The 21,596-nt window shown below is 39.2% G+C and overlaps 1 protein-coding gene across 2 annotated transcripts in view; it reads left to right on the forward strand.

Moving 5' to 3' along the window:
- The window catches only part of Dnajc5b (DnaJ heat shock protein family (Hsp40) member C5 beta), a 78,191-nt gene that overhangs the window by 49,744 nt on the left and 6,851 nt on the right, over nucleotides 1-21,596 (forward strand). For both annotated transcript variants that reach the window (XM_090338647.1, XM_090338648.1), the window contains exons 4-5: nucleotides 13,759-13,972; nucleotides 16,669-16,840. In XM_090338647.1, coding sequence (XP_090194773.1) covers nucleotides 13,759-13,972; nucleotides 16,669-16,840 — 386 coding nt within the window. The remainder of the gene's footprint in view (nucleotides 1-13,758; nucleotides 13,973-16,668; nucleotides 16,841-21,596) is intronic.

A 21,596-nucleotide genomic window follows, 5' to 3' on the forward strand; every position in this document is an offset into this window, starting at 1 on the left:
TGGTTGATGGTTCCGGTAGTTATTTCATACCATCTGGCTTGAATCACAAATGTGACACTGGATCCCAAAAAAGTGGAGCACTCTAACAATACTGGGGGTGAGTGGTTCAGTCCATCTGCAAATGTGAGAAACCCTTCAGTACGCCCTCATCGGGTCTTGGCAGTCCAAGCACTTGAATCAGCCATTATGGTAGCAGGTGTTTCAGGAAGAATCATCACATAGCAGGGGTAGCTTTGACATCATCACTTGCCATTTGAAGCCAAATGACGCCATGGCCTTTCTAGTCTGTCCCTACAAGGGATAGACTATTCTGCAATCTGGCCCAGTGCATCCTGCTTCCTCAAGCCTATTGATACCCTGTTCCAACTTTCTGCCAGCAGCACACCATACTAAAGCTTCCTGTGAAGAGGGGGAAACTATACAAATGCATCAGATGGCTGTAGGGATTGGAAAACTGACCAAGGGAAAGTCTGACCCTGAGAGGCAGTGATAGACAGCAGACATTAATTACTGTGTGGAGATTGGACAGGGCTACATGAGAAAAGATGTTCTTGTTCCACAAGGTCATCCAGAGACTAACAACTTATAGATGTATTATACTAAAGAGGACGGGAGGGCAAGACAACTGCAAGGGGCATCAAGAGGGCTGTGTATCCATGGAATATCAGTCTGCAGCACAGCAGAGAGTCTCTGGTCAGAGAACTTTAAGGGCAATAGGAGCTTCGTGGGTCTTAAAACTAAAGATGAAGGAGAAAATGAGGGAGGATGAAGGCAATAATTCATTGTTTATACCACAGAACTGAGAAAAATAAAGGAGAGAGGTGGGCCGAATGGAGGTGAAGATGTTACCGTGATGACACAGATCAAGATGCATTGTAAACATAAACTGCTTTGTTAAATGGCAAAAAAAACAATGTATAACCTAAAATTAAGATAAATAAGGGCAGGCTGGGAGGGGAAGGGTGGGGAGAAATGTTGAAAGCAGTGACATTGGATAAGATGCACTCTGTTCATAAACTTCAGTGAATGGCAACTCCTTTGTATAACTACTTAAAGATAGTAAAAAGATATGTTTTTTTAAATTAGAAGGCTTTGTCCTATTAGTGGTCAATAAATGTGGCATGAGATCTCACAGGGTATAGAAGGAAACAGGAAGCCTCAAAATGACTAAAAATCTGTTAGAGCTATTTTTAAGATAATTGGGTATGTAAAAGTTTGACTTTGGCTTTGGCAGGCTTTGTAGCTAATGGGTCTCAGCTGCAGCAAAGAAATAACCTGAGGCCAATACACAGAGGCCATCTTTGACTCATTTATATAACAATGGTAGAAAGCCTTTGAGGGATTCATGGTAGAAAAAAAAGAGAAAATAAGCATAAATGCTAAGAGTTTCTAAATCTGAAGTTTCTCATTCATCACTGACTAGGTAATTTTCAACAGTTTGCCCTTCTGCTGAGTACAACTAGAAAAACTAAAAGAAAATTTTTGTCTGGAAAGCATCAGAATAAAGAATTAATTATTGATGACCAATCCATGACTTGAGAGAAGCTAGGCTGAAAGGCTAGTGGGACTTGGAGTAGTTCTACAGGAAAAGGAAGAAAAGCTTGCACAGTAGTCCAATAAGAACGTCTGTGTGCAATTGTATTGAGAAAAGCCAAAGGCAAACTGGAAGCAAGACATCCACAAATTATACTGACAGTTCTCAGCCTGGCATTTATATCCTTGGTAATACTTTTGAGTTAGGGTTGGCTCTCAGACCACATATAGCTACAACCTATGTCAGAAGTGATGCTGTGTCCAATTTTTTTTAAAGGGGCATTGCAACTTCTGCTTTTGTGATTTGCTTTAAGTCGGCCACCATTTAAAAAACCTGACCACCCTGCAACTGTCCTGTTGTAAGAATTCTTATCAGCTGTGTGAAGAAGTTACCTAGAGTGGAACAAAGTATTCCAGCCAACAATCAGTTATAGCCAGGGCCAACTGGCTGGCATGTAAATGAAACTACCTTAGAAGTTTGTTCAGCTCCAAATAAACATCTCTAGCCAATGCCAAGTAGAACTGGGAGATATTTTTAAATGCCAGTTTTGTTTTAAAATATTTTTAAATCTGTGCTTACTTTAGTGTTATTTTTTAATTTAATTTTTTTGTCAGGGTGATGAACAGAGTGGGTTATCAATTACATATGTAAGGTATTGAGTACATTTTTTTTTGCCAGTTCTGGGGCTTGAACTCAGGGCCTAAACACTGTCCTTGGGCTTTCCTCAATCATTTGAGTCACAGCACTACTTCCAGCTTTTTCTATATGTGTGGTACCAAGGAATCCGGGTCTTTGTGCATGTTAGGCAAGCACTCTACCACTAGGCCAAACTCCCGGCCCCTGAGTACATTTCTTGTAGGACATTATTACCTCCTCTCATGTTTTTCTCCCACTTCCCCACCTCCCAATGCTAGTTTTCAGTTACTAAATCTTAACGTCTACTGTGGCTTGTCAAAGAGAAATAGATAACAAAATGGCAGCTACTGAGGAACAAGTGAATTTTGAGTCCTATGGGTAACCAAGAAAAGTTAAATTCTAATCTTGGATTAAGTTGGTCCAGGTTTGAAAAGGACTCTTGACAACTAGAAGAAGGAAATAGAAATGCTTTTCTGGTGTGAAATAACATCTTAGGCCTCAAATTGTTTCTTTAAAAGTTTAAAAAAAAACAGTAACATTCAGAGACAATCAGGCATATGAGTCAAGATAACAAGAACAAAAATCAGGAGACATGACCTGCTAGACCCATGGAAACTTCAGAAATGAATTTTAAAAGAAGCTCTAATCAAGATGATAAAAACACAAAATTGAAAATTTTCAGAGAAATCTAAAATTTTGAAACTGGAAAGAGAAATGTGTTCTAAACTTTAAAACTACAGCAACCAAATTCAACTTAAAGATTTGATTCAGTAGATTAGAAAGGTGACTAGAAGATAGGTCAGAAGAAAATTACTAAATGAATTCCAAAGAAAACAACCACAAAACAATGTGAAAAGAAAAAGTCTGAAGATTACATTAGGAATGTCTTTAAAAAGGATAGTAGGAACAGAGTGGAAATAGGAGAGAAGCCATTAAAAAGAAAAAGATGAGTTTTCCAGACCCATGAAAGATATGAATCCACCTATGTCCAATAAAACCCAAACAAAATAAATAAAAATAACTGTATTCAGACACATTATAAAGGTAAAGTCTTTATGATAACCAGAAAAAAAATGGTAGAAACTATCTTCAAAGACAAACAATTAGACTTAGAATTGATTATTCAACAGATGGGAAGCCAGTAAATAAATGAACTGAAATCCTTAATAACAAAAATAATTGATAACCCACCTAAATTAAAGGTTAAATAATGTAATCTTAAGCTTCATATCTGTGAGAATCATTATCAAAGGAGATACTTATAGGCAGGTGGAAAATGATGTCAGGTGCACGGTCAGAGATTCAGAAAAGTACCAGTCATAAGAAAAACTACACAGGGTGGGTGGCAGGAGTTTGGCCTAGTGGTAGAGTGCTCGCCTGGCATGCATGCAGCCCTAGGTTCGATTCCTCGGTACCACATACTTAAAAAAGCTGGAAGTGGCACTATGACTCAACTGGCACAGCATTAGCCTTGAGCAAAAAGTGTCCAACGACAGTACCCAGGCCCCGAGTTCAAGCCTCAGGACTGGCAAAAGAAAAGAAAAGAAAAAACTATGTGAGTAAATTTGTACAAGTATTATTTGAACAAGATTTTAAATGCTAGTTGCACAAAATAATAATCCTTTAAGATTTAAAAGTTGTAGAGACTTCAAAGCATACGTTTCAAAACAACACTGAGATTTTATTTCATCCAAGTTAAACAAACAAAAACTAATAAATGTGGGTTATGGTCAAGGAAAGAGTTGAAAGGAATCCTGTTGACAGGAAGGTAAACTAATGCAGCCACTATGGAAATCAGTATAGAGCTATTATGCCATTACTTATTATATAAAAGAAGATATATGTCAATTGATAATAGAGACACTTGCATATTTTTAGGACATCATTCATGTAATTCCTCCATGTCCACAACAGGTGAATAGATGAAGAAAATTTAATACGTCTATTACACCCATAAAGAATGCAATTATGTCGTTTGTTCAATTATCATGTTAAATAAAGTAAGCCAGACTCAGAAGACAAATACCATTAAGTTTTCTCTCATATATGGAATCTAGTTTTTAAAAAAAACCAAAAACATGAAGAGTAGAAGGGATACTACTTGGCCATGAGAAGGGGACCATGGGAGGTGAGTGATGGACAGCAGAGAGCAGTGGAGAAGTAAATATAGTCAAAGTGAATAGAACATTATATGCCTGTATGAAATGTCACAATGAAATGTGTAACGTTGAACAAGTATTGCTAATAAAAAATAATGCTCTTAATTTTCATATAATTATAAACAGGAGTTAAAGAAAAAAGCATATGGCTGGTGGCTCATGCCCATAGTTCTAGCTACTCAGGAGGCTGAGATCTGAGGATCACAGTTCAAAGCCAGCCTGGGCAGGAAAGTCTGTGAGACTCTCATCTCCAATAAACTACTCAGAAAAAGCCAGAAGTGGTGCTACAGCTGAAGTGGTAGAGAATTAGTCTTGAGCACTGAAGTTCAAGAACAGTACTCAGGCCCTCAGTTCCAGCCCCCTGACAGAAAGGGGTAGCGGGGGGAGTATACACATACATTGACATGAGAGTAACTGCGTTATTGTTCTAAGATACTTGCATTATCCTGGAGGAAGACAAAAGTACACTGGCCAATGAGAATAGGCTGGGGGAGAGGAGATGCAATCAGGAATTCATTGTATATACCACAAAATTAAGAAAAGGGAGGGGATGAGGTGACACTGATCAAGATACATAGAATTCATAAACTGCTTTGATTGACGGAACCTCCTTTACATACCTATTTAGAGGTCATAAAATATAAATAAAGTCAAGGATGTCATAATCTCTAAAGAAACACTGTTATGCTTTGAATATGAAATGTGGCCTTTGGACTTAGATATTGGGACATGGCTGCCAGGTGGTAGGAAAGTGGTTGGCTTCGGGAAGATTTCCTGAAGGCTCTGACTTGAACAACAAGCGAACTTTGATGAATGCATGATATGGCAGCATTGTTGAGTGTTGGTAAAATGTAGGAAGTGGGGCATGGGTGGTGGAAGTTGGCCACTGGGGATTTGTTTGTTCCTGGGAGTTATGTCTCACCTTGGCCTCTTCCTGTGTTTCCTCACCTTTACTTTCTGGCTGCCATGATATGGACATTCCCTGCTCCAACATACTTTCACTATTATGAAGCACTGACACTTCTGAAACCATAGTTTAAGTAAATCCCCACCTTTAAGGTACTGATGTTACGTCTTTTGGCACAATGATGCAGTCTTAACTGTTATAGACCCAAATGAATAATAATAATAATAATAATAATAATAATAATAATAATAACAAAACATGATTCCCAAGCTGACAGGAAAAAAATAGGATAATGGAAAAGAACCAACCTAAATATAGCAAGAAAGGAGAGGGAAAATATATTTTATATTTTTTGTCAGTCATGGGGGAAAATACATTTTAGATGGACAAATAGACCATAAGTAGCAGATTCAACTTGAAAAATATCAGAAATTATATTAAAATACACAATGGCTGAATGATTTGGAAGTGATATTATCCTATTTAAAAAATATTTTGGTATGTTATCTATGTAAGTGCTTGCCTAGCAAACACTAGGCCCTAAATTCACACACACACACACACACACACACACACACACAAATAAACCAATATGGTTTTTATATAGATAAACTAATATACAAACTAATATAAAATTTACAGCTATAGAAGAAAATATGAAGAGAAGCAAATATGTGTTATGCAACTGTTTACCAAAAGATAGCTTGAATACTTCTCTTAAAATCCAAGCAAACAATGGATATGACGGCTCACCTCTGTAGTTCCAAGACCCAAGAGGCTGAGGCAGGCAAGTTGAGCATTTGAAGCCAACGTAAGTTACATAGTAAGTAGTATAAGGACAGCCTAAATGCCAGAGTAAGACCCTGTCTCAAAAATCAAAAACAGGAAGCAATTAAAGCAGAAACAAAAACATTACTATGCACTTTTTAAAAAAATTACTACTAATAAAGATTAATTACTTTATGAAATTACACTTATAAAAGTAATGGGCAATAAGGCAAGCTTCTATTTTTAAGAACGTGTATGTTCTCTAAAGGCAATGCAATTAAGCTAGAGAACAAAAATTTTAAAATAACTAGAAAATTCCTCTGCACATGAAAATTAGAAGATAGAATTTAAATCAACTCATGTTGTGCACATCTACAGTCCTGGCACTCAGGAGGTTTTGACAGGTGGACAGAGATTTGAGATTAGCATGGGCAGCTTAGGGAGAGCTCAGCTCAAAAATAGATGAAGTAATAATCAGAGGAAAATAATACGGGAAAAAGTGTATGAACAATAGTAAAAGAACTAGAAAAAAGTGCTACATGATAAGACATGAGTGCAGTTAAGCTAAATGCATTAAAATACAGGCTAAACGCATTAATTGTATTAAAGAGAAATTTCATTGTTTAAATGGAATTGTATAGTGCTAAAAGCAAAAATAAGGACCAATGAAATAGAACTGAAGACCCAGAAATCAACCCATAGATTTATGGCCACCTAATCTTTGATAAGGGAGCCAAAAAATAAAATAGAATGGAAATCAGTCTCTTCAACAAGTGGTGTTGGCAAAATTGGTTAAGCATATGTAGAAAACTAAAGTTAGGTCCTTCTCTGTCACCCTGGAATTAATCCAGATGGATTAAAGACCTTGAGGTAAAAGCAGATACCCTGAAAACTTTACAAGAAGGAATAGAAAATACACTAGGTCGAAACTACCTTAATAAAGACCTAGAAACACAACAAATTAAAGTAAGTTTGGACAAATGGGACTGCATTAAACTGCAGAGCTTCTGTATAGCAAAGGAAATAGCTAGCAAACTAACTAGAAAGCCTACAGAGTGGGAGAAGATCTTCACCAACCATACAACAGACAAAGGCCTCATATCTAAAATATATCAACAGCTCAAAAAATTGAATCACTCCAAAACAAATCTTCAAAGAAACAACCATCCCATTAAAAGATGGGCCAAAGACTTAAAGAGAGACTTCTTTGAAGAAGAAATAAGAATGGCCTATAGACACATCTCTGGCCATAAAAGAAATGAGATTCCACCTCACTCCAGTTAGAATGGCCATTATCAAGAAATCTAATAACAACAGATGCTGGAGAGGATGTGGCCAGGAGGGATCACTACTACACTGTTGGTGGGAGTGCAAACTCGTTCAACCACTATGGAAAGCAGTATGGCAGTTCCTCAAAAGACTAAACATAGAGCTCACCTATGACCCAGCAATTCCACTACTTGGCATTTACCCAAATGTCCAGAAACAAGGACAGACTAAATTCTCTAGTACAATGATGTGCATTGCAGCACTATTTACCATAGTGAAAATATGGAACAACGCACATGCCCCTCAGTTGATGAGTGGATCAACAAGATGTAGTATTTATACACAATGGAATTCTATGCTGCTGTCAGAAAGAACAACATCGCCCCATGTGTAAAGAAATGGAAAGACTTGGAAAAATCATATTAAGTGAAATAAAGCCAGACCCAAAGGAACAAAAGCTCATTTCCCTCAGTTCTAATAATTAGTACACACCTAGAACTCTCCTAACATAGGATTACAAAGCTCAAATCCTAGATACATAAGGCCGTACAGGATGAGGCTAAATGAAAGGATCTCAGGGATATGGAAACAAGAGCTTTATGTTGTATGATTGTTGTTCTTAATATACTATGTTATTTCTCTTCTCTTTTGTTGCCCTTTGTTTAATCTCATATTGCTATAGTATCTGACTGTTAGCTGGTATATTGTATATATGTTTATTTATTTGAAATAGGAAAGGGAAGGGAGGAAACAAGATGATTGGAAGGGATGTGGGAGGAAAATGGGGACAAAAACATGCAAAGGAGTATCAATGTGTAAGAAATAATACACCTACTACCTGGCAACTGTAACCCCTCTATACATTACCCTGACAATAAGAAATAAACAAAATAAAGCAAAATTAAAAACTGATACAGAAATAGCTTTTAAAAATGTGTAGTGTTGAAGGAAGGGGTGACATTGTCCAAAATGAAATATACTCATAACCTGACTTACAAAACTCTAACTCCTCTCTATATCACCTTTATAATCACAATAAAAATGACATATGTACATATGTGTAATAGTCTAAGTTGAGCTTATCCTATGAACACCACATTAAAAATCCAACATTCATTCACTCTCAGAATTAGCAACTGAAGAAGAATGCACTTCCAAAAGCTACTTTTATTTTCAGTCACATTGGAGGTGTTAGCCAGAGTAACAAGGTAAGAAAAATATAAATGAATAAGACTTAGAAAGGAAAACATCCAATAATCATTTTATCATAATGATTTTGCATGGGTTAGGAATGTAGCTTAGGGGTAGAGTGCTTGCCTAGCATGCATGAAGTCCCATGTTTGATTCCTCAGTACCACACACACAGGAAAAGGCACAAGTGTTGCTGTGACTCAAATGGTAGAGTGATAGCCTTGAGCAAAAGAAACTCTGAGTTCAAGCCCCGGGATTAGCAAGAATATAAAAACAAGAAACAAAAACCTGTAAGTTACTGAAGTTCTGATATTGGATAAACTTACCAATATATAAAATTATATATTTTAATCAATAAAAATTTAAATACTGAAGCCATTAAAAACTTAAGTTCCCATAGATAAATCCAGTGAAACATATATAGGAGCTAAGTAAAACTATGACCATAAAGTATATTTATATACTTTATTTCCTTAAATCCCATCCAATTAATTTCTAAAATGCAGGTAAATATTTTCTGCCAAGTAAACATTCCTAAATGACCAAAAAGAGGATACTTATGTCTCATAAATCAGAATGTGATCATACACACACATATACACATGTATATGTGGTTCATAAAAATGCATAAAAACCATCAAATGGACATAGGTTGACATATCTATTGGCTTCAAATGTAGAGGCATGTGCATGAGAGTTCATGAAATTGATTTCTTTCTGTTTTCATTTGGGTCTTTCCACAGCGTATGAGGATGCAGACATTCTGATGAATCTCCGCCATCATAACATAATATTGATCTGATAAGCTAATACATTTCCAATACACAGAGGGGACATTAATCTAAAGGTTGTTTTCACCTATAAACTCTAAGTCAATTTATCTTTTTTAATCTGTCACCAATGTTCTCCTCATCATTGGTTATTTTCTCTACTTAATATCAATTTGGCCTGAGCCTACATCCTGGCTGTGTGTGAAAGTGGTCTTAAAGGTGAATAAAGGAGGAGTTCAGTGCCTCATGCTCCTTCTTCTACTTTCCCCTTGTAGGCTTCAGGTGGCTTTCTTCGGGGAGATTGGGAGGCAGTAAGTTTCATGGCTGGATGACTTTAGCAGAAAGTCAGTAGCTGTGGGAAAATCTGAAATAGTAAGTAACTGAAGGACATTGGGGAAAGAAGCTGTAAATGTGTATCATCCTCTTGATAATCAAGAGACCCATATATAATGTGAGACAAGACAGCTATAGGAACAGCTATGCCATGGTGGAGCTTGGTTTTCTGAGGCTCAAAGGCTAATATTCCCAAGTCCTTCTCTAATATTCGAATCCCACAAAGATGTGTCCAAAAGCTGGGTAACTGTGATAAGACACTGGCACCAGATCACTTGGGGACTGCTCCAGAGTCATGGGTAGAGAAGAATGTTCAATAAGACAATGGAGAGGAGAGGTCAAATATCACACATCCTAGAAGTACTCTACTGCCTTAAAATAGATCGTTGGGATCTCTGATAATTACAACTATAAATCCCGTGTTTATCTTATTGACTTCTCATTGAATTCATTGCATATGTTAGTTGACAGCAATCATGGGATTTTGGAGTGGAAAAGGTTTTAATATTATTTTAAATTACTAGTTATAACCATCCCAGATAAAGAAGTAACTAAAATGTAGATAGATTTGGAATTAAAGGTTTACATTCTAATTATTGACAGATCAAACTTCATTGTATTTATATACTGTATTGTTAAATGACATCTCTCTTGTACAATGACTTAAAGATAATAAAGTGTTAATAAATAAAGATTATATCTCTTCATCATTCACGTAGTCATTTTGAAGACAGGGTCTTACTATGTAGCCCAAAGGTGATCTGGAGCTTATTGTGTAGCCCAGGTGGGTTTTGAACTCACATTTCTCCTACCTCAGACTTCCAAACAAATCACTTTTAAAATCATAAATGGCAAGCAATATTTTTGTGTGTGCCAGTCCTGGGACTTGAACTCCAGGTCTGGGTACTGTCCCTGAGCTTATTTACTCAAGGTTAGGGCCACTTAAGGCAGAGCTCCATTTCTGATTTTTTGGTTTTTGGTAGTTCTCATGGACGTTTCTGCCTAGGCTAGCTTCAAACTGTGATCCTCAGATCTTAGCCTTATAAGTAGCTAGGATTATGAGCCACTGGTATTCAGCATAAACAATATTTTTAAATGAGTGAGTATTCCATTTAAAAATCTTCCAAGCACTTCATTAAACCTCAAATGCCCTAGGTGTTCTCTAGCTCTCAGACAATCTTCAGGAGATGGGACTGTGAGCAACAACTTCCTTCAGCATTTCTGTAATTTTGGCAGCTGTCTCTCCTCTCCATCTTTACCAAAAATTCCTCAGAGCCAAGAGTATTTGCCAAGTGGAGTCAAAATGCTGCAGACTATCAGTTGGAACAGAGGTGTTCCAACTCTCCAAATCTGCCAGCTCCATTGTTAACAGAGGGTGATAAATGGGTTGAGTGCATCTATCTGCCCTCGTGAGCTGACAAAGATCCGAACAACTTGAAAAATGACAGGAAGCCAGAATTCTCTGGCTGAGTTTGAAGTCGTGTGTATCAGTCTAGAAACGAACCCAGGAAACAAAGCAACATATGTAAAAAAGACATTTTCTAGGGATTTCTTCCCATTTAGACAATGGTAACAGTCCTTTCATTTGATTGGCTTAGATATGACCTATTAAAAATCTATTCCAGAGAAAGCAATCAGTGTTGTGCACAGAGTGAAGAAGCCAGAAATAATATGCCACTAAAATCCAGGCTTAACCAGTCCATTTGAGGTTTTCTGGTGGTACTGTAGATCAAGTACTCTTCTTCCTTGAATCCTCTCTCTTTCCTTTCCAATTTGATGGTGGGAAAGTCATTGAAAGAAACAAAACCTTGAACTGTAAACTATTCAGAGAAAGGAAAAGCTTACAAATGATAAGGCAAGTAGTAAATAATCGGTATAGTTTTTATAACAGGCAAAAATAAAAAGAATAACCTGGAACCTTAATGTGCAGCTATAAGTGCTGTTTTCTTGTTGTTTTTGTCAGTCGTGGGGCTTGAACTCAGAGTCTGAGTACTGTCCTTGAGTCTCAAGGTTAGTGCTCTACCCTCAGAGTCTGGGTGCTGCCCTTGAGTTTCAAAGTTAGTGCTCTACCACTTGAGTTACAGCACCACTTCCAGCTTTTGCTGTGTATGTGGTACCCAGGAATCAAACCCAGGGCTTCGTGCATGCTAGGAAAGCACTCTACCACTAGGCCAAACTTCCAGCCCCATTCTGCTTCTTTTTCTGACATTCAGGATTTTGAGGGTTTACTCAGTGGTAGAGAGGTAGCTTCCCTGCTATGCACAAGGACCATGCTAAGCCCAGAACAAAACACAAATAAGCATACTGCACATATTAATGGAGTATTTTTTTTTGTTGGTCATGGGGCTTGAACTCTGGACCTGGGCGCTGTCCCTAAGCTCAAGGCTACCACTCTACCCCTTGAGCCACAGCCCTATTTCCTGTTTTCTAGTGGTTAATTGGAGATAAGAGTCTCACTGACTTTAGTGCCCAGACTGGCTTTGAATTTCAATCCTCAGATCTCAGTCTCCTGAGTAGCTAGGATTACAGGTGCGTGAGCCACAGTGCCTCGCTTTTAAATTTATTTTGATCTCAAGGTTAGAATGGGTAATACATTATGATTTATACTAGAGTTAAAATCATCACTATGACATGATCTATACTTTTAAATGTTTTGGTACTTTTTAAGTATCCAAATGTTGGGCTGCTTAAATATCCATATTTCATATTCATATATCATCTCTCTCTCCCTCTCCCTGTCCCTCTTTCTCCCACTCTTCCTGTCCACCTCCCCTGTTCCTGGAGACTGAACTCAGGGCATGGGTGCTATCCCTGAGTTTTTCCCCTCAGAGATAGTACTCTGCTACTTGAGCCCCAGCTCCTATTCTGTTTTGTTTGCTTGTTTTGTTTTGCTTTGGGTTTTGTTTTGTTTTGGTTTTGTTTTTGTTTGGGGTTTTTTTTTTGGTTTGGGGTGTTTTCTTGCTGGTTAACTAGACATAAGAGTCTCAGTGACTTTCATATCCAGGATGGTTTTGAGCTGAGATCCTCAGATCTCAGCATCCTGAAGAGCTAGGATTACAGGTGTGAGCCACTGATACCCAGCTATTCATATACTTCTTAAACAGTACATTTTAGTTCCCAAAACATATTAATTTGTTCAGTTTACCATATGCATTGATTTTTAGAGATAAGTCTTACTTTTCTTCACTAATTCTGGGCTTTTATTACTTAACATGAGGCAATATCTAAACCAATGCAATAAACAGAAGGTTATGGTTCCTTTATACATCTATGATGAGGTAGTAGGGAGAAAGGTCATACAGAATTTCTAAGTGGAAGTCATGAAACTGACTTTGTAGCAGGAAAAAAATAGGTAGCACAGAGCAATTTTGAACATGATTTTGAGCATTACTTCAAGTGTCACTAAGGGGAACTGAAAGAAGGCCACTAGTCAGTCTACACAGGTGGCTGCTTGCATCCATTGCTCCCTCCCATACCTGAGTGTAGCAGAAGAATAAAGAACCCCTTGAGTTTGTCCCCCTAAAACAGAAAGCACGCAAATGCCCCCTGGGGTGTGCTTTATGATCCCAGAGGAGAGAGGGTCTTCCTTTCCTTCACATTACCCAGTACTTCAAACGGAAGGTCTATTTGGAAAGAAACCAAATGCACATTTGAAAACATAGGAAGTGTTTGTTCAGAAACACAAAGAGAAGTTATGACCTGTGGAAGATTTGTGAAGGGATCATATTGTTTGCTCAAGGAAATATGAGTTGGATTATTTATTTTATGCTTGAATGCTACCTTTTAGAATATGTGGTGTGATGTTCTGTCATTCTGGAGAACCATTTCCTGGTGCTAAATAGAATTTGAGTGTAAACTCAATCTGACGCCATCATGTAATGAGCTCTGTACGTTGGGGTGTGCTACTGATAGAGGTGGATATGAATTCACGTATTTGCCTATAGTAAAATATCTCAAGACTTCACATCCATGTCATTATGGAGAATTCTTTTGAGGATAGGCAGAGGGAGATATCATGATTGTTTTCGTACACTAAGCACATGGCATATCATTTAATGAAAAGTACTGTAAAGCTTCTTATTTCATAGTGTTTGGCACAAAATAAAGGATGTATAAATGAATCCCAACTCTCTAAAATGTCATTGTTTTGTCAAATAACATGCTTAACCACTTTTTTTTCAATTCCAAAAGAAAATTGGCCCTGAAACATCATCCAGATAAGAATCCAGATAATCCAGCTGCTGCTGAGAAGTTTAAAGAAATCAACAATGCCCACACAATACTCACCGACACGACAAAGAGAAACATATACGACAAGTATGGATCTCTAGGACTCTATGTGGCTGAACAATTCGGAGATGAAAATGTTAATACCTACTTTTTGCTATCAAGCTGGTGGGCAAAGGTGAATCACAATGTTTTTTTCCCCTTCAAACATTTTCCTGAAAAATTATTATTTTATTCAGTCTTTATTCCTTCTCCTCACTCTCCACTGCTGCTTCTCCCCCTCCTCCCCCAGGACCCCTTGTATACTAGGGCAGCTACCACTGCCCTTTATTTAATTTTTGTAGACATCATCAAACAGAGACCAACCTTATTATCATTACACTCTTGAAAAATAAAACAGGACAACCCTTTCACCAAAAATGGTGGATCATTTGTGCTTCCGCTCATCCATTAATTACAAAATCTCAAATGACTTGCAGTACTTCTAGACATTAATTATATTTGAGTTTGGAGCTTCAGGTTAATTCTGACTGCTTTCCCTTTTCCCCATAGTGACTAATTAAGAGCTGACTCATTGCTCAAAACCCAAAATAATGTATTAGTGTTTAATAAGTTATTACAGGACAAATTTAGCTGTGTACTATCTATAGCGTAGGCTACATCACCAAACAGTACGTAGGACAATGAGTGGTAACTGTGTCATAGGCTCTCTGGGGCCTGTGGTGAGTAGTGGAGAAGAAAATGGGTTGGAAGGGAAATTAAGTAATGAAGGGCAAGGGAAGAGGGGAGGGAAGGAAAGAGATGGGGGGTGTCTGTTCAAGAGATACCCAGGGCCAGGAGCATAGGCTAGTGGTAGAGTGCTTGCCTAGCATGCATGAAGCCCTGGGTTCAATTCCGAGGTACCACATACACAGAAAAAGCTGGAAGTGGGGCTGTGACTCAAGTGGTAGAGAAAGCTCAAGGGCTCAAGGACAACGCCCAGGACCTGAGTTCAAACCCCATGACTGACAAAAACACACACACACACACACACACAAAACTAACCAAATAGTGCTTATAGCTGCACATCAGGCTTCCAGGTCATTCTGTTTTTATTTTTGCCCTGGCAAAAAAAAAAAAGTCCAGAAGACTCTTATTTCCAAATAACTACACACAAAAAACTGGAAGTAGAGCTGTGGCTCAACTGCCACAGGGCTGGCTAGACTTGAGCACAAAAGCTCAGGAACAGTAGCAGGACCCGAGTTCAAGCCCCAGAAATGGGCTGGGGAGAAGTTATCTACAGGAAGAGCAACACATGGGGATGAGCTTGAGTACACTGATACATCTATGGAATTACCACAAAGAAATTCTCCGGAACAACTAATATATGTTTCTTTAAAAATCTTTAAAAATGAAAAGGATAAGCCAGGGTCTGGTGGCTCACGCCTGTAATCCTAGCTACTCAGGAGGCTGAGATCTGAGGATTATTAGTTCAAAGCCAGCCCAGGCAGGAAAGTCCGTGAGACTCTTATCTCCAGTTAACCACCAGAAAGCCGGAAGTGGTGCTGTGGCTGAAGTGGTGAAGCATTAGCCTCGAGAAATCCCAAAGACAGCACTCAGGCCCTGAATTCAAGGGCCAGGGCACACACACACACACACACACACACACACACACACACACACACACACACACACGCACGCCCTTTATATGTTTGTGGGAAAATCCTGGTTCCTTAGGAGGAACAAATTGCTTGTGTATTGCTTACTGTGTATATTTCTGAAGTAGATACTTAAGAGTCTACAGCATACCAGGTAGTTAAGTGCCGGGCACAAGGGATTGGACAATTGACTCTACTAACATCCAGCTAAGACACTCACAACCTAGTATGGTAAGACAGATCTATAAAATGCTGATCCATGTTCTATAGTATAGACAGAACAGTGTCAAGGTAGAAACTGGTGCAACATAAAATGAGGCGCAAATATGGGAATAACTTAGAGCAGGATCAAAAAAGACACTGCAGATTTTTTAAGGGAGTCTTAAGATAGCAGATGGTTATTGATGTCTGGCAGAATCCATATGGAGAGCCCAGAAACTGAGAGTGCAGGTGAGAGCCCAAACAAGAGTTCTGCTACATCTGACAAGTGGGGAGATTGCTGCATGGGTTTAGGAGAACTTGTATTTCAGCAAGCTTCCTCCACAAGCTACACATAATGTAAATATATAGTGGGCAGGAATGGAGGCAGGGAGGCCAGTTAAGAGGCTGCTGAAGTGTCCAGTGTCCTCGTGATTGGCAGAGGGGCAATGGCAGGATGGACGCAAAGGATTATGAATAGAGATGCTACCAAACGTAGTGGCTAACAGAAATAGGGAGAGGGAAGAGCGAAGCACCACAGGCCTCATTCTTCTTCAGTGAAATAATTCTGTTCCACTGAGCAAAGCCACTCAACCAAATTACTTAACTTTTGTTTATGGGGTTTTGGTTTGCTTTACTCTTAATAAGGCCAAAATTCACTGCTTCTTACCTCTGGATCTAATTTCTCCTGGACTTTTTGAGGAAAGTTCTTTTCTGTTTTTGTTGCTTTTGTTTTTCTCCCTTTCCTATTCCCTTCTCTTTTGTGTTTGGTATTTGGATGTTTTGAGACAGTGCTTCTCTTTGTGTGGCCCAGGCTGGTCTTGAACTTGGGATTCTCCCATCTCAGCTTCATGGAATCTGAGAAACCACAGACAGGTCAGGAAAATTTTGAAGAAACTGAAAAGGTAGTTCCTACAGGGCGTGAAGATGGGCTACACTGTGTTATCTTGAAGTCTCTGGGGGAGCACATTTGCAGGCTTCATTTGTGAGACTTATCCCATTCTCATTGTCCATTTTGCCTTGCTTCTTGTCTGTCCAGACCCTGTTCATCATCATTGGCCTCTTGACGGGCTGCTATTTCTGTTGTTGCCTGTGTTGCTGCTGTAACTGTTGTTGTGGACACTGCCGGCCCAAATCATCAACGCTAGAAGAGGACTTCTATGTGTCACCAGAGGACCTGGAAGAGCAGATCAAGACCGACATGGAAAGAGGTGGGGCAAACAGAGCGGAGGGAAAGGGTGTCCCTCGTAGATCTGACTAGACACTGGGTCCTACTGAAGATTCAGAAATCCAGCCACCAAATGGAGGACTCTTACTGAGTCAGCTTTGTTACCACTTTGGGGGAAGTTAAAGAAATACCTGTATCAGTACTGAGAAAAACTGGAGGTGACCCCATTAGAAAGAAAGCAAGAAATATGGTGTAAAGCAAGTACAATGCATGATCCCATAATTGTGGGGTTTGGGTTCAGTGAGGTTTGGGTGACAAGTCCATAGCATGAGAAGTAAGGCAGACATTTCTTTTAGGAATGGATTCCCACCTGTTCGTTTGGAATCTCTACTCAAATAGAAAGGAGTGGTTGGGTTTAGCGGTGCATAATTAAAATGCCAGCACTCAGCCAATTGAGGCAGAATAACCATGAGTTCCAGGCCAGACTGAGTTACATAGATAATTCCAGACCTTAGGGTATGTAGTGAGATGAGAGAGAGACAGAGACAGAGAGAAGAGAGAGAGAGACAGAGAGACAGAGAGAGACAGACACAGAGAGAGATAGAGACAGAGAGACAGAGAGAGATTGGACAGAGGACAGAGAGAGGGGAAGGGGAGGAGAGGAGAAAGACAACACTAAAAATGTTAACCATTGATTTCTCTTTCTTTGGCTGACTAGGTGTTGATTTGGGGAGTAGAACTGGACTGGAGCACTCTTCCTCTGAAATGTAGCTACTCCCTCAGTGCACACATTCAGGGTTAGCCTCAGGTGGCATCAACAATGGTACTATTTCTTTACTATGGCAGCATTATATGCCTGTACACATCTAGGGCTATTCATGCACTTCAAAGTTTATTCTACCCAGAAATGAAGGGAGAAAGGCAAAGAAAGTGAAGAGCTTACGGAATTTATTCTCTGATCTCGGAGGAATACATGTCTTTGCTTAAACAAGTTGGAGTCAAACCTGCTGTTTTGCTGCTCTACTGTGCTGCCAAAACTCTCCTGTCATTTCATTTGGGGAATGCACCATTATTCTGGATAACGGATTTTATCCCTGAATGCTTAACACTACCCCCTGCCCCTCACCACACACATAGACAGCCAATGGAAAGAAGCACTTGAGGCAGTAGCCCACTGTTGCCTAAAGCAGTGGAATTAGGATGGTGTGGTTCCCTGGACTGGAATGAACTCTGATAGTTTGTTCTGGTTGAAATAGAAATTCTAGAACATCAAGCCTCATGTGTCTCTGGTTGGTTGATTTGTGTTGGTGATCCTGGAGTTTGAACTCAGGGCCTCATGCTTGGTGATCAAGCAGCTCTACCACTTGAGCTCTGCTTTTTGCTGGTTAGTTTGGAGATGGAATCAGGTGAACTTTATTGCCAGATCTAGCTTCGAACTACAATTGTCTAGATCTCAGTCTCTTGGGTATAGGATTATAAGCGTGAATCACCAGGTTCTGGTTTCCACATAACTTTTATTTCCTGTCACAGGGAAGTCGAGAAGGGACAGAAATTGCTATGGGAATAGCCAGTCTGGCACCCACACGAAGTGAATAGGCCAGTTTTGATTATTTTTTTGGAGCAACATTGAGAGCTCATGGTCAAACACAATTACTACAATTGATTTTGCTTTACTTAGGATAGTGTTTGGGGGCATAGGAAAGGAACAAGGATTACAAATAAATGTATCAAGCAGTGATTACCTGCAGGGAAATGCCTCTTTAGGAATGCTGATCCCAGTAAATGAATCCCATCTACTGTGGGAGGGTCATAAACTAGGACATGACCATGTCACAGCTACACGGATGGCGTATTGCATCCGTCAAACCAGACAGTCTCCAGTCATAAGCAGAGGACAGGGATGGACACAGAGGTAGGAGAATACTGTCACTCTCAGCCTCTGGGGTGATCTTTATTCTGTCTTTATACTGAAAAAACTCAAAACTAGGTTAACTGAACCTAGATATCCCAATACCAAAATGTTTCACTCTAGTCTGAAAAAAAATCTCACATTGTTCCTCTTTGAAATAGGACAAAAGCTCTATTAGATCATATTCTTGGCAGATTTCTGTTCTGGAATAGACTCTGCCAAATTTCCTCCAGGGCTTCTCCTTGCTGAGTGGTTGGTGATAAATCTGAGCACCTCTTGCTGTCTGACACCCCAGAGCCACCAAGTTCATTGTAGAGGCCAGATCATAACACCCCCTTGGACTATTATTAAGCATCTTAGCCAACAAGAAAGTCTTTCTCTAAACACTGGAAAATTCCTATGCAAGAGGATTCAAGTTTATGGAACCTGAAATTCACACAATTTAGGAAGATTGCTTTAAGAAAAAGAACACAAAGCCTGAATATGGAAATTAATTTTAAATGAGAATTTGGCAGGCCCCTGTAACTCATGCTTAAAATCTTAGCTGTTTAGGAGGCTAAAATCTGGGGATCATGGTTTGAAGCCAGCCAGGGAAGGAAAGTCTGTGAGACTCTTATCTACAATTAACTACCAGAAATCCAGAAGTGGAGCTGTGGCTCAAGTGGTAGGGAACTAGCCTTGAGTACAAAAGCTAAGAGACAGTGCCCAGGTCTTTGAGTTCAAGCCCTTTCTGAGTTCAAGCCCCAGGACTGGCATAACCAATTACCAAGGTTAAAAACATAAATATAACATATATCACAAAATCTAGAAAAATAATGTTTATTTAATTAGCTGCCTAGTGTTATCTCTAATTTCTCTATAGCTCTGTATTCTTTGCCTTCTCATATAACAATAATTTTGTTATAGCATTTTCTATAGGAATTTTTAAAAACTCATTTCTCTAGGTATTTCATTGAAAATGTGTATTGTTGGTAAATTATTATTTCTGTTCAGCTTTTCAAGTCATTATTGATAGTGTCTAAATTTTAGAGATAGTCACATTGGGGGAAATATCTAGTTTCTTCATGTTATATGAGATATAAGAGTTAGAAGAATTTTCTGCAGACCATTTGTTTTGCCAGTCCTGGGCTTGGGCTCAGGGCCTGAGCACTGTCTTTGGACTTTCTCAAGGCTAGAGCTCTACCACTTGAGCCACAGCACCACTTCTGGATTTTTCCCATGTATGTGGTACTGAGGAATTGAACCAGCATCTTCATGCATGCTAGGCAAGCAGTCTATCACTAGGCCAAACAAACAGCCCCTCTGCAGAGCGTTTTTGCACACTTCAAACTATGTTGCCCCTATAACAGCTAATACTACCTGGGTAAGAACTACTGGACACGTTAATATTGTGTGCCAGGACATTGGGTTTGGATCTTCATGTGGCCTTTGGTGAATGAACTGGCACAGGGATCTGGGGGACTGCAGTTCCTGATCAGGGCAGGGAGAAAAGCTCACAAATAACCAAATAAGTTCTACAAATAACTAGCCAAGGATGGCGGAAGGCACATACTAAATCTGCTTGGCTAGAAAGCATTAGGTCTTGAGTTCAACCCCTTGACCACCAAAACCAACCAGACAGCCAAGCAAAAAATAGGCACCTGGAAGCCTTGAATTGTCTCTGGGGATGGATATTTGGGGATTTCTGTTTCAGTGAGACCAAAATATCATGGTCCATTCTAGCCCAGGGAACTGTACCATCCCAAACCTAGAGGTTCTGACAACAATGTGCCAGTGTCTCAACCACAAGTAATTCTTTTCGTTGGCTGTCTGTTATCCAGAATAATGGTGCATTTCCCAGGTGAAAATGACAAGAGGGTTGTGTTGTTTCTGTTGTTGTTTTGTTTCGTTTTTTGCAGCACACTGGAGTAGCACAACAGCAGGTTTGAAACCCAACTTTTGCTGCAACCAAAGACATGTATTCCTCAGAGAACACAGAGTTGATTTTATGGGCTCTTCTCTCTCTTTGCCTTTCTTCCTGCTTCATGCCTAGGTATAATGTGTTTGAAATATCAGGTAAAGAACTATGGTCACGGGTACCCACAGGCACGTGCTGCTGCCTTAGTGAAGCTATAGTCCCATCGTCGACGCTGGTTGGAGGTTAATCCTGAATGTATGTATTGAGAAAGTAGCTACATTTCAGAGGAAGAGTGCCCTCTTCTGGATGTACCCTACAAATCCTTACCTAATTAGCCACAGAGAGAGGTCAAAGACTTCTCAGGCCTAAGTAGCCTAGAACACTGAGTACCTTAGACTGATAGGAGTGTAGGTTTAGACAAGGATTTGTATTAATTATGCATTCTATTACTTGCTCAGAGATTTAACCAGGGTAAGGGGAGATTTAGCCAATGTAAGAAGAATCTGACTAGAAATTTATTTTTCATTTATGAACACTGCATTTAGTAAAGTGCAGAGTTATTTTCCTCTATTTTTCTTTCTTTTATCTAGAAATACCAAGATACAAAATATAATGAAGCTCATATGAGCAATCTTTTCTCTAGATTAAAAGTAAATTACTTAATACCTAGTCTTCTTACATCTTACTGGACTAATCTAGAAGAGAAAAGGGCAGTGACTAATCAGAAAAAGTACATTTTGGATTTGAATTGACTATTGCAAATTTTACTTTTAAGCATAGAAAGTTATACGTGCTTCTTGGGCCAGGAGTATGGTCTAGTGGGAGAGTGATTGCCTAGCATGCATGAAGCCCTGAGTTCGATTCCTCGATACCACATACACAAAAAAAGGCCAGAAGTGGTACTGTGTTCAAGTGGTAGAGTGCTAGCCTTGAGAAAGCCCAAGGACAGTGCTCAAGTGCTTCTGAGTTCAAGCCTCAGAACTGGCCAAAAAA

Source organism: Megascapheus bottae, chromosome 9 (genome assembly GCF_031878675.1).
Source record: "Megascapheus bottae isolate mThoBot1 chromosome 9, mThoBot2.hap1, whole genome shotgun sequence".
Classification (NCBI taxonomy): Eukaryota; Metazoa; Chordata; class Mammalia; order Rodentia; family Geomyidae; genus Megascapheus; species Megascapheus bottae.